General features: G+C 47.2%; 1 protein-coding gene across 9 annotated transcripts in view; it reads left to right on the top strand.

The window, feature by feature from the left end:
- The window catches only part of JARID2 (jumonji and AT-rich interaction domain containing 2), a 230643-nt gene that overhangs the window by 98950 nt on the left and 117606 nt on the right, over nucleotides 1–14087 (top strand). For all 9 annotated transcript variants that reach the window (XM_042236974.2, XM_027959027.3, XM_060403774.1 and 6 more), the window contains one exon: nucleotides 7336–7471. In XM_042236974.2, the coding sequence (XP_042092908.1) occupies nucleotides 7336–7471 (136 nt within the window). The remainder of the gene's footprint in view (nucleotides 1–7335; nucleotides 7472–14087) is intronic.

Genomic DNA, 14087 nt, shown 5'->3' with positions numbered 1-14087 from the left:
ATGAAGATCGAGTTGATTTGAGACATTGAGTTGATTTCCAGTGGAGAAAATATTTTGTTAAAAGTAGAAGAAACAGTAGTTTTAACCTCTTTCTCTTTTCTTTAATATTTTCTCTCTCTGGCTCTTTAAATCCTTGTTTGTGTGGAATCGGTGCCAAGAATCAACATCCCTAACAAATTATTACTGTTATTATTTTGGATGCTTTCATTGTTCTCTGAAACTGTTGATGGAAGAGGCTGATATTTCAGACAGCAACAAATTGCATTAAGTAGGGTGATTTAACAGCAGGCATATGCAAAACTTGGGCTCTTGAAAATAAAAGGCATTTATGTAGAGGTTTCCAGACATTCTTCCCTGGAAGAAGGAAAGGGCTATGAATTTTCTTTCCACCTCCCTCCTGGAGCCAGTCTTTCACAGTTTCCTTATTGGTAATATCTTTTCAGTCATCAGCGCCCCCCCCTCCATGTGGCATTTTCAGTTACTGCACCCAGCGTGAGACTGAGCGCTGAAGTTGGGCATTACTTTTCTTTCCTTTTTTTTTTTTTTAAAAGGAGGTGGAAAATCACAAATTGCTCTACTCTCAGAGCCTTGGCAAAATGAATGGAGATGGAATATATGCACATGGTGGTGTTGGTAACTTATCCGGTGGCTACTGTAATCCAAACACTTAATTGTTTTCTTAACTCCTGTATCAGTTTTAATGAAGGGATGTCATGGCAGGAGCAGGTCTTTCTGCCTGTGAACATGCATGCTCTCTTCCCTCCCATCCTGCATGCCCCTGTCTGCTTGGTTTACTTACCAGAAGCTCTGACGGGAGCATTTGACTGGCTGCTCCCTCCCCGTGGAAGCAGAAGTATTTTCTGTGGAACATGGTAGTGTGTGCACATGTCTGCATCTCCCCCCTCCCACCCCCACCCCAGTCCCCACAAGCCATTTAAAATGTTGGTGGGAGGTTCTGGACTTCAGTGTAAAATTTATGTCTTGGATACTGGTTTTATTTTTGGTGGTGGCGATGTTAAAAATGATCTGCATGGTAATGAAGATCTTTGCTGGAAAGAACCTAGTCCTTGGTTGACTTTTGTCCCAGTTTCTACCAGTTGTCCCGTCATCAGTATTAACAGCGCCCTTGGCTGTGATGATAAATTACTTGGTCATTCATAATGGATGAGGCTCTTAATGCAGTTTGCCCACAAGTAGTGGGAAGTTAACTCTCTTCCATGGGAACTGGTTTCATTTTTATATAGTTGTAATTGTTAGAAAATGTGTGTGTGTGTGTGTGTTTAAATTGATCAGAAATGGGCTTCCATAGAACCTGGCACCGGAAACCAACCAGGACTGACTGACCTGGAAACCCCTATTGCTTGCACTCCAGTATTTGAGTGCTCGGAAGAGGGTTGGAAGACTCTGCCCAGACCTGTGGCTAAGTGGATGACATGGCTTTTCTGTATCAACGACCTGATCAGTTTTGAGACAGTCAATTAGAAGAACTCTTGGTGCAGTTAGAACATGTTAATTCAATAGTCCAGGATTTTGAAGCGAGGGCCATGGAGAGAAAATTTGAATTGTTAGCAAATTCGTTTTATATTAAGGCCCTTCTGGGGCTTTATTGAAACTGACATTGGTAAGAATTTACACCATCAGTGGAAGTTGGGGTAGGCACTCGAGTACATTTAAAATAGTCATGCATGCCCATGTCTGCAGCCCCAGCCCTTCTCTATGAGGCTGAGTTTGTAGGAGACGTGGCAGTCTGCACCCAACCGATCATGTACCTTCATAAACCTGGCTAAGGAAGAAAGCATCTCATGTTCTTATGTGTCTCTCTGTTGGTTTTGGTTTTTGACCAAAAATCATAGAAAAATAATTTGCAACTGGGAGCCGTGAGTTTTGTCAGTTTGGGGCTTTCTTTGGGTTTTGTGGCATGGTAATGGGGGGTACACCCCTTCACCCAACAAATAAAGTCACCCTGGGAGGATATGGTTAACTGCAAGCTTAATGAGATCCTACTGGGTGATGTGACTACTGAAATATATGCCAACTTTCAGATGGTGCAGAGAAATAGAAATGATCTTATTGAGTATGCTGGTCCTCTTCTGGGATATTATTCATATTTGTGTTTAATTCTGTGTCACCTTTAAAGGGAAGTCGTCCCAACGTGGGTAACCAGGGAATGAGAGCTTGAGAAATCACGTCACACTGATTCAAGGAACTCACCACTTCTCAGTGTCCTAACTTTTTTGTTGATTTCATTCTTGCTATTTGGTCACTTGTTTTTCACTCAGTTAAAAGAAGTCAAGGAAAGAGTTCTCAGAGTATATTAATACAGACTTCTTATTTTTGAGAGTAGAAATGGCGACTAGGGTTTCATCTCATCTTCATCTTTGCCTGTTTTCCGATGGAAGGTAGAAAGTGACAGGAAATGGGCAGGATGGGGCTCGTCTGAAAGTTTACAGCAGAGCTTCTGAAACTTTAATGTGCGCGGGCATCACCAGGGAGTCTTAAACTGAGCCTGCATCTCTGCAGGCTGCCGAGTAGTTGAGGCACTTGTAGCCTTTGGAGCGCTGTTGGGTCTCCAGGCTGGCCTGTGGGCTTTGGAGAGCCTTTGGCGGGGCTGTCTGCCGCACGGTGTGTGGTGTCTTCACGCGCTTGCTTTCTGTGCCCCCTTTTCTTACATGTCTGTTACAAAGCTTGGAGCAGCTAGAGGTTATGCTGTTGTTTTTCCTTTCAATGCAAAGATTATGATGAGATACATTCTACTTTAACGCCTGAGCCCTTGCCATTTTCAAACTTTTTTCAAACAATGGTAGATGTTTTGCAAATGAAAACAAAACCCTGTCACTTGTACTTTCAAAGATCTTATTACTTAGTCTTCCATTTGCCAAAGAAAGTGATTTTTCGAAGTCAGTATCAAAGCAGATCTATGTGATGACTCCCCCCTCTCTCCCTCTGTCTGCCAGCAGATCTAATTTTTTTTCTTTAAATTTCAGTGTTTGCAGAGCATTTTGGGGGGCTCGGTGGGGTAAGAATGAGGATGGGTGGTGTGTCATCTGGGAGTTGACTCTTCTTAAGATTTAGATGGTCTGTTAATCTGGAGGTCTTATCATGGAAACTCCAAATGACGGGAGCTGTTTTTAAATCATTAATGCCACTCGATCACCAGAACTGGCCACACACTCTGGGCAGCTGAATTTGCATCCGAATGAGACGGCTGGACGCTGGATCAGTGGTGTGACTTCTCCTGTATCTGCCTTTATTAAGCTGACCAGTAAAGCAAATGGACCGGGTCTGGGTGTGGTGGAGGAAGCCTGCTTTCGTGGAGAAGGGCTTGCTCTCTGCTCTCAGCACTGCGGTGCAGATCCCGGGTGATTCCCTCTGAGGAACGAGAGAGCCACTAGACCCACGAAGGTCAACAGGGGATCGTGAGGCTTTTGAACACTGAGGCATCACTGGCTTTCCAGTTGATTTGAAGATAGTGATTTGGGGCTGAATAAGTGAATAGAGAGGTGCGAGGAGATAGAATGAGGGGCTCCTGGGAGATAGGAAGAAGGAGCCCGCAGAGATGGGTGGCAGGGCGAGGAGGAGAGAACTCAGAGGGCTGTTTTGTGAAGGAATCTGTATAGCGTTTAACTGAGGTGAAGGGACTGTGGGGCAGTGGATTTGGGCTCTGTTAGGCCACGTGGACTTGGAGATGGGCGCTGACTTCACAGGGAGCTTGCTGGTGGCAGAGGGGTGGTGCATGGGTGTTAGGTCGATGACAAGCTTACCACTGAGAATGCGAGGTGTTGCCCGGCCCTGTTGGAGTCGTCACTGTGGGGCCCTTTTTACGGGGATAGTGTGTTTTCAGTCAAGGAAATTGGAGTGATTTCAGGCCCTTCACTTAACCCATCCTAGAAATTTGGCACCAACAGGCCGGGTGTGGGTGGGTAACATGGGAAGCATGATGTTGAGTCAGTCCAGTTTTCAGCATCCTGAGCTCTCACCCAGTGACAGGAGCTCGGATAACACTGTGAGGAGCAGGAGAAATGACTCTATGGCTGGTTAAATAAGACAGCTACTGGAAAAGGGAAAAGAAGACGGAAGGGCTGGACTTAAAAGGTCATGGAAGCTCTTGGGGCGGGGGCGGAGTTTGCCTTTGGAGTTCCTGACTTCTAATGAGAGAATTAGGCTTGGGCTATGTTCTAAAGCACTCAGTAGAACTTGGATTGTTCAGAACTACGAGAAGGCAAGTGTTAGGCCCCTGAAGTACCTTCTTCTTTCCAGCTTCCTAGGACACCTGGCTTGCAGGGCCCTGTGTGCCTCGTGGCTGGCTGCAAGCCCACCTTGCCAACCTCCCACTAGAGAGGGGTGTGCTCTGAATGTGGGGATGCGTCATGACTGCAGCTGTGAACAGCATTTTGAGTTCTAATTTCTAAATCATTACTTAACCCGCTGAGCTTTTGGAGACACAGCAGAGTTGACTTCTTACCTATTAGGTTTGTGTTTGGCATCAACACTGAGGGAGGTGACAAGTCTTGACCAGCACTCTAGATTCTAAAAGAACTCGTGTGTGTGTGTGTGTGTGTGTGTGTGTGTGTGTGTGTGTGTGTGGTTTATTTTTTATTTTTAATGTCTAGAAACCCTGTATTCTGAGTCCTAGATTTCCTTCTCCTATATTTATAAGTATCTTGTTGGGCTTCCCTGGTGGTTCAGAAAGTAAAGAATCTGCCTGCAATGCAGGAGACCCGGGTTCGATCCTTGAGTTGGAAAGATCCCCTGGAGAAGGGAATGGCACCCCACTCCAGTATTCTTGCCTGGAGAGTCCCTGGAAGCCTTACAAGTCCATGGGGCTGTAGAAAGTTGACAGGACTGAACAACCAACACACTATCCAGGTAGGTGTCACGGAGCTGCTGATGCTACTAAGTGAACGTTAAATGTGTCTTCCTTTGCAGAAGTTTTCCTCTCATAAGGTTTGTCTTATTAGACATCAGTCTTCAGGGTGTTTAATCCTCCCTTTGGAAGGCCTGGAGTCAGAATGAAGGCTGCAGTCTGAACAGGAAGCAGTAAATCGTCATAGGAATTTTACATTGAAAGCTATTTTGGGGGCTTTACAGTTTATAAACTGTGTGTATGTAGGACATAATCACTTATAATCATGGCCTGGTTTGTTGTGAGGACTTAATTGCTGAGGATAGGAACCTGGGGTGGTGAAGACCACTCTGTCCCGCGGCCTTCCCTGTGCCCTGGAAGGTGGACTTCAGCCCATGAGCATGGCTTCTTCCCAAGGCTGAGACTGTCACTCAGTTGCAACTGATATGCTAGAGGCACGTTCACGCACACTCAGGGGACTTGCTTGCTGCCAAGAGTGAATTCATTGTGCTTTTCACCTCTTGTGAAGCTGAATCATTGGCCTTTTTGGCAGGTTGGTTCCTTGGGCTCCTCAAGTGGGGTCTGGTCAGAGCACTTGGTTTTCCTGGTTTTCAGCCGTGTAGTTGGCTGGCCTCTGGTGACTTGCGGAGTGGTGGTTAAGAAGCTGCGCGTGCTCCTCCCGTGGCGTGGAGGCAGAGTCTGCTGGTCGCTTGCAGTCTTCATGTGCGAACTTGAGCACCACCCTGGTCTGTAGATGCCTTGGTGCTTTCAGGAGAGCCACTGGGGAGAGAGGGTGTGTCTTCTCCTGGAGGTAATGGAAGGGAAGTCTCGGCAGGTGTGAGGCACAAAGGACACCCCAGGAAAGGTGGAAATCCTGGCTCTTTGCTCCCAGGCCTTCTCTTCCCCTTCTTACAGAAGATGGAGAATCACTGTCATTCTAGGAAATCCTGGAAGATTAACAGGAGCACAGCTTCCGTTATGTGGGGCTTACAGACTGTGTGGTTGGATTTCTGAGATGAAGTGTGTGTTTATGCAGAGTTTAGGAATTTACGAGCTGGAGAATATCTTGGATAATCTACCTCCCTTATCTCCGCGGGAGGAGGCTTTAGTGACTTAAGTGGCAGGGAGTGAAAACCAGTTCTGTAGGGTGTGGAGTGCAGCAGCACCGGCCTGACCCTGACATATTTGGCTTCCTGTTGAACAAAAGGAACCCAAAGAACCAGAACCCCGCTTTGCTGTTGTTCAGTTGCTCAGTCGTTTCTGACTCTTTGCAGCCCCACGGACTGCAGCATGCCAGGCTTCCCTGTCCGTCACCATCTCCTGAAGTTACTGGGGTGTTAATGTCTTACTTACTTGCTTAAGGCCCCAAGTACCCAAGAAGCCCACAATCCTTCTATCTCTAAATTGAACTCTTAGAAAAATGAAGTCTTGAAGTAGGTGTGTGACTGTAAGCACTTCTCAGATTAGCAGATGTCCACAGGAGATCAGATGTCCACTGTAGGCAGATGTCCACAGGAGAGAACCTGTGAGGGTCTCAGGCTGTGGGAAGCAGCTCTTTAAACCTTGAAAGCCTTCTTGCTGGTTCCCTGAAAGAGTTAACTCGGTTGGCGCACCCTACTATATCAGCCATCTCCAGCCACCTCCGTCTTCCCAGACTGGGCCCCGGTCCTGCCCTCTCCCCGCTCGTCTGCAGTCTGTCTTTGCTCTCGGAATTGCCAGAATGGTCCCTGGGTGGGCTGCTGGTTCTTGGTTCCCCTGTCCTCCCAGCCCGCCCCTTGTCTTGGTCACTGCTCTCTCAAGTGCTTACACTGGATCTGATACAACAGACTGTTAAATGAGACCTTCGAGACCTGATAGTGTCTGTATTCTTCTTTGGAAAACCACCCCCCCCCCCCCCCCCCGCCCCCTGCCATCCCATTTGCTATTCCACCAAGATCCATTGCCCCTTTTCTGCAGTGGTCTCTCTCCCTCTCACTTTTTTTTTTTGTGAATCATTCCCTTGAAAGGCCAGTGCAGATTCAGTTTCATTTCTTCTGACTGAATGGTAAATTCCTTGAAAGCAGCACCAACTCCCAACAACATTTCCCAAAGAGTGGGGCACGTGCTTGTGAGGTGCCTACGCTCTGGAATTGCTCACTCTAAAGAGCTCGAGTACAGTGATGCATTACCCTTCCTGTTGTGGCTGCTGTAACACTCTTTTCTAAACTTTGCCAAGAATATAAAACTTCAGTATCACCAGTTAATGACGGGATTTGGGCATGGGGCATGTGAAGGGAGATGCTCTTCCAGTCCCGTTACAGCCTGAGGGGTGGCCCTCCAGGACGGACCAGTGCCCTCTCTACAGCACGCAGTTCTCATCTTTGGAGCTGGGTCTCAGTTCCGTGATACTTGCTTGGGATTTTCTTTTTTTTTGAAGTTTATTCTCACTCTTGAACATTTGCTTGCTTTCTTTGAAGTAACGCCCCTCTACCCATTCTTCCTTGTTTCCCCAGGATGACAGTGATGGGATTCCGTGGTCAGAAGAAAGGGTGGTACGTAAAGTCCTTTATTTGTCTCTGAAGGAGTTCAAGAACGCCCAGAAGAGGCAGCACGGGGAAGGCATTCCTGGGAGCCTGAAGGCCGTGAATGGTGAGTTGCCAGTTCTTTTGGGTTGGATGCCGTTCTGGGCCCGGCCTTGTTTCTGAAATGGATGTGCTTGCTCGGGACGGCTTGTGCTCCTCAGGCTGGGCCCCTTAACAGCAGTTACCCTGGTTGGGTTTATGGACTCATTTCTCCTTTATATGCTGCATAACATGATTGGCAAGGTGCCTTTGTTAGTCTGTGCCCTGTAGACAAGACCAGGGCTGCGACCTGGTTTCTGCTGTTCGCTGGGTTGTGTGTAGAGCTGGATATACAGGTTTTTCTGGGAGCATCTGTCTTTCTATCCAAGTAGGAGAGCAGAAGCAGCCTTGGATGATCTTGCTGAAATGTGGCCCCTGTTTACAGAGGAAGCAGCGGGAGTCTGTGCTTGCTGCCTGTCTCGCTGTGTGTCTGGCTCGGAGCCTCCCAAGGCCCAGGCTGGTGGCCTGCATGGCGGCGGGCAGACAACACAGGCAGGGCTGCCGTGCATCCAGTGTCCCTCCTCCGGGGTGGTGTCAAGTGGATCCCCGAAGCCTGGAGGGAAACTCGCCCCTGAGTCTGAGTCTGTGTCTCTTTTTGACAGGGTTAGTGTGACTCAGATGGCATCAGCCAGTGAAGGCCGTTTTGGAACAAGCATTTGGTTACTGTTCGTATTTTATCTCAAGGGTTGTGGCTGTGGTAGCAGCATTCCACAGCCTCTCTTGTTAATTTCTTAGTTTAAACATGAGTGAATTGACCATGTTCTGCTTGTATTTGTTTGAAGTAAGGAAACGAGGAAGAGGAGAACCTAGTACTCTCTTTGTGTCGTCACTGTGATGTTGGAGTAGTAAAATCATGGCGCATGGGAGCCTGGCAGCTTGCCAGGCTGCTAAGTGACTTCAGGTTGACTTTAGGCTGTGGAGTGTTTTTCCATCCTGCTTAGTTGTGAGGTGATGGGAGCGTCTCGTTGAAACCGGTGCTTCCAGACAAGACCTGCTGGCACTCACTTCCCGTAGGCGATGGATGGCCTTCCTGAATGCGCCTGGGGTCTGCCCTGCCACCCACTCGTATTCTCCTGGCATTGTGTGACTGAAGGCCAAGCCAGTGTGATGGGGAAAGGCCCTTTTTGAATCCTGCGTGTGTGCGTAATCAAAATATGAGTACTCTGTTGCCACAGTGTACCACTCAGACCCCCGTTTTGGCATGGGTCTCCAATGGAGGAACCCCACTCATTCCTTGACTGCCTGGACTACAGTAAACGCTAAAGCCCACATCGTTTTAAAGAGCACTTGCGATCAGTCTTGCTCTCATTGTTTCACACTGAGCGTACTGTTCTGCTCTGAAGGGTGATTGGGGTGGCATTTTATTGGGTCTGAGGTCGTGGTAGACCAGTGGCTACTGTGGTGTTGAATTTCACTGCTGTGACGAGGCGCGCACTCTCACCCTGCTAATCAGGAGTGATGATGCCTTGGTGCCTTTGGAATTTTTTGATAGATAAAGATCAAACTAACTGGGAAAAAATCAACTTCTAGTACAGAAAGGTAGCCCGGTGTCTGGGATTGAATAGTGGTGAAATTAGGGTAAAAGAACAAAAACTACAATAAGGCGTTCAGGAAGAGACTAGCCCTGCCAGCTAGTCGGCCAGTTGTAGCTCTTGTTTTCATCGGCATAGTCAGGGCTTGACGATAGTGAGGAAGGAATTTTAAGAAAAGCTGGCCTGTGCGTCTTCTCTATTGGGATCGTTGAAAACTTTATCAGAGTGAAAGGCAACAGAATTAAAGACTGACTTACCTCTTTTCTTTCTTTTCCTTCTAAACACCCAGACATCAAGGCTTCTGTCCTTCTGTTGTGAAGTTGCTGTTAGCATGCCCTTTTCTGGTTCGTGTTGCTGTTAGTGCAGGCTGTGTTCCAGGGCCACCTTTTTGCTATTCCTCATACTGTTTCGATAGCAGTTCTAAGTAAACGCATCGCCGTTTTAGAACCTGTGTATGTTTCAAGAACCCTTTTTTAAAAGGCAGTTTGCATGTTAAACAAATGTGCTTTCTTATTTAGGGGCTACTGGAAAGCATCAGCATCCCAGGTGGCGCTAGTTGTAAATAATCTGCCTGCCAATGCAGGGGATACAAAAGACGCCGGTTCGATCCCTGGGTTGGGAAGACACCCTGGAGAAGGACACAGCAACGCACTCCACTGTTCTTGCCTGGGAAATCCCATGGACAGAGGAGCCTGGCGGGCTACAGTCCGTAGGGTTGCAAAGAGTTGGATGCGACTGAAGTGACTTTGCATGCATGCATGTACATAATGGAAAGCGTGGAAACTAGACTTGTTACCATGGGAATAAGTCTTTCTGTGTAGGTCCCAGAGTCTCAGAGTGCTCTTCCTAAGGGGTGTGATTCAGAGAAAGCCGAAATAGCAGGCAGCCTCCGAGACTCTTGGGAAGTAATAAGGATTGTAAGCAGTGTTATCTCTGAATGTGTATATACGTATGCTTCTGTGTGTGTGTGTGTCGAGTTTAGTCGCTCAGTCATGTCCGACTTTTGGTGACCCAAGGACTGTGCCTGTACCTGACAGGCTCCTCTGTCCATGGGTCTCCAGGCAGGAACTCTGGGGTGGGCTGCCACGCCCTTGAGTGGGTGCCATGCCCTTGAGTGGGTGCATTCGTGGGCAGTGCATTCGTGTGCAGTGCAGTGACCTCGCCTGGACCTGGGCCTCACTGCGCCTCACAGCAAACACTCTCTGGGATTCCTCATCGTGGGCGGGTGACGTTGGGGGTCATGGTGGCGGGGGAGAGTGGTTTCAATAGTCATGCTTTTTCATTTTTCTTTTTATTGTCTCCCATCTTCTCAAGATTCCCTTTCAAAAGTTGAAATAGTTGCATTAGTTTAGCGTTAGCTGTGACAGAAAGGTATCTGGTGGTAGAGTTTGAAGCGGTCTAGTCCGGAACCCTCGCTGGGAGGTGTGGTGGGAAACGGGATGGGACAGAAGGGAGGGCAGGTGCCTGCACCCCGTTCTGGGGGTGTGGTGGTGGGGGAGCTTCTGTCCCCCGTGCTCCCTTTCTCGTGCTTCATGGCGTGGGGGTCATGGGTAGGGGGGTCCACTCTGGGACCCGTGGCATTTGTAAGGGCAAGAAGACGTTCTCGTGGGGGCTGTTTGAGAATTTTCTGTGGTCATGACTCGCTGATGGCACACGGTTCCTTATAATGCAGTAGCAGGATTGTAATTACAGCTCAAGCCACGTAACTTTTTATCCAGTACTGATTTTTGAACCCAGAATGGAAGAGAATGGAAGAAAATGACACCTTATCCTTGCAACAGTGGTATGAGAAAGACGGTGTTTTGTTTTACCCCTGTATTTAAGCAAAGATGTTTCAGAATTACTGGTCTTGCTGGAGTTTCCTGGGAAAAAGCAATTTTAAAATGATTGTTTTGAGTTCACAGAACGAGCTTGACATAATTTTTATCTAATTGGGAAACGAATTGACATCAGTTCCGTGAAATCACGGGCATGCTAGGATGATAAACAAGCAGCCCCCTGCCCTGGCCTCTTGTGTGAGGGGCGCTGTTTGCTTAGAGGGTACACGTAGCAGCTCATCTGGGTGACTGAGCTCAGCTGTCCCACTTGGGCAGGTCTAGTAGAACAGTAAGCCAAGCAGATGTAAGATAGTAGTTCAGTTCAGTTGCTCAGTCGCGTGTGACTCTCTGCAACCCCATGGACTGCAGCACACCAGGCTTCTCTGCTTATCACCAACTCCTGGAGTTTACTCAGACTCATGTCCATCGAGTCAGTGATGCCATCCAGCCATCTCATCCTCTGTCGTCCCCTTCTCTTCTCGCCCTCAGTCTTTCCCAGAATCAGAGTCTTTTCCAATGAGTCAGTTCTTCGCATCAGGTGGCCAAATTATTGGAGCTTTAGCATCAGTCCTTCCAGTGAATATTCAGAACTGATTTCCTTTAGGATTGACTAGTTAGATCTCCTTGCCGTCCAAGGGATTCTCAAGAGTCTTCTCCGACACCACAGTTCAAAAGCATCTCTCTAACGAGAGACTTCATAATTTATGTCATAAAGTCTATGTTTGCCATCACTCTTGCTTTTGACAAGGGATGATTTTTTTTTTTTTTTTTTTTTTGGTCTTCCTGGAGGTGGTGAATGTGAGTCTGGGACAGCCCGGTGGGTTGTCTGTGTAGGAATTGCACCCGAGGTGACAGCTTGTTGGCTGTAGCCAGGCTGCTAGGGAGGCAGTGCTCAGATTTCTGCTGGATGCGAGCCCTCTGTCTCCTCGGTGCTAGAGATGGTGCCACTTTTCCCGGCCGTAATAAATTGACAAAAGCTTCTGAGAGCCTGGCAGAGGCCTCGGCCTCGGCCACTCTTTGAGGGCCCTTGGCCCTCTGGGGCTGAAATTAGGGACATTTAAATAATAACATGCTACACACATAATGAGTACACATAATTGCACAGCCAGGGAGGGGAGCTATTAGCTGTCTTTGAATTTCATTTACTTCCTATAAATTTCATCTGAAATCCAGCAAACCCTCTGGCCAGCTAAAGCAGACTAGATTTAAGGGAAACTGGATCTTTTTTCTTAGGAGCTGACGGTAGTTGTGAGAGCGGGAGCTTGTACTGCATGCCTGCTCTTTGCCGGTTGTGTATTGTTTTAGCACTTGACCTGTATTTTGCTCATTTCATCTTCAGAACTCACCATTTTATAGACGTAGAGGGAACTGTTAGGGTGATCAGCAATTTGCTTCCCCGACTAGTTCGAGACAGAGCCAGGATTTAAACCCTGGCTTTCTGCATTGAGCTCCCCTGCTTATAATCACCACTGAAATAAATAGAAGTCATTTTGAGACCTCCTATAAAGATAGGATTCCAAAAATATGAAATCGTAGGAGTACTGTTTTTTTCAAGTAGTTTCTTTTGAAGGAGATACTGTGAAGTCTTTCATGAGCAAGGCTAAGTCAGAAGAGGGGGCAATTCCATTATTTATTCATGTGAGGGTGGTTCTGGGCTTTATTAGCACTCGTTAGTGAATTGATAGTCAGTGGAAATTAAAAAACTGCATTCCTCCTGACTAGTCACCCCCCTTACATGCAGCTACATTCATTATTACTTTGTGTTTCTTCACCTAGGGATACAAATTTGTAACTTTAATATTGTTGTTGAACCAGCCAAGTGGCAGAGGGCTGCCAGTCGCGTCGAGGATGTGGGGAGACAGGGGTGTTGGCCTTGCTCGTGACTGCCAAGGACCAAAGGTAGAAGGGCAGGTTGGGACCCCATCTACAGCCACGCTGCCCTCATGTCTTTTTTAAAAGAGTAGGGTTTTCATTAGACTCTCTTAAAAATCTGAGTTTACTGATGTCTATGGAATGAGACAAGGGCATAGCTCCTGCAAATTCCCTATTTACAGGATGAAATGAAAAAAATGACTTGAGTCAAAATCAAAGCCAGGGCACCTTGTCTGATGAATGAAAGTTTCTTTTTGGGCACATTTGAAATAAATGCCATGGTTGTATGTCTGCCTGCCCCTGTCCTGAAGCTCTCAGATCTTCCACTTCTCAAGGCAGTCCCTGTTTCAACAGGAAAAACAATTTTTTCCTCCCTGGTGGTGGTTTTGTTGTTCAGTCACTAAATCATGTCCAGCTCTTTGTGACACCATGGACGGCAGCACGCTAGGCTTCCCTGTCCTTCACTGTCTGTCTCCTGGAGTTTGCCCATTCGTGTTCAAGTTGATGTCCATCGAGTTGATGATTCCATCCATCTCATCCTCAGTCTTCCCCCTTTTCCTCCTGCCCTCAATATTTCCCAGCATCAGGGTCTTTTCAGATGAGTCAGTTCTTCGCGTCGTGAAGGGTGACCAAAGGGTTGGAGCCTCAGCTTTAGCGTCAGTGCTTCCAGTGAATATTCAGGGTTGATTTCCTTTACGATTGACAGGTTTGATCTCCTTGTTGTCAAGGGACTCTGAAGAGTCTTCTCCAGCACCACAGTTTGAAAGCATCAGCTTTCTTTATCGTCCAACTCTCACATCCGTACATGACTACTGGAAAAACCACAGCTTTGACTGCATGGATCCTTCTGCTTTTCCAAATGAACTTCTGTGGGTGGCAGTGCTCTTGGGCAGTGAGTTAAACTTTTCTCTTAACAGTCCAGTGTCTGAGACGTTTCTCACCTGGGTCCCCTGACAGCACTCCTTGGAAACGAGAGCTGCTTGCGGTGAGGGCAGATAAACGTCTTGAAAACAGCCTACGTTTATTCTTTGTTTAAAAACAAAGCTGCGTCTGTCTTGGGAAGTGGGACAGTTGAGCAGGCGTGACTTCTCTCTCGTAGGTGTCCTGTCATCAGTGTGTTCGTGACCCTGAGTAATGCAGGTGGGGTGTTTCTGGATAGTGCTCCCATCTGATCAACATTTGATAGGGTGCTTAGTACGTAGGAGGTATTGTGAGTAATAAAGTGGAACTGAAGTTGCTTATTTTGGAGGAGTCAGAATAGCTTATTTTATCTCATCTAAGATGTCATTGAGTGATGGCATTATTTTATGAAAGAAAGGAAAAAATGCTTCTAGTTTATCAGTGTAAGCCATCATAATTGTGAGGTGCTTTCTAACAGAAAAATGTCTGAGACTTGGTATCAGTGAAGCACAGCAAAATACAA

The sequence above is a fragment of the Ovis aries genome, chromosome 20, assembly GCF_016772045.2.
Source record: "Ovis aries strain OAR_USU_Benz2616 breed Rambouillet chromosome 20, ARS-UI_Ramb_v3.0, whole genome shotgun sequence".
NCBI classification, from domain to species: Eukaryota; Metazoa; Chordata; class Mammalia; order Artiodactyla; family Bovidae; genus Ovis; species Ovis aries.
The sequence above is the reverse complement of the archived record's forward strand: the minus strand, read 5'-3'. Positions and strand labels throughout refer to the sequence as shown.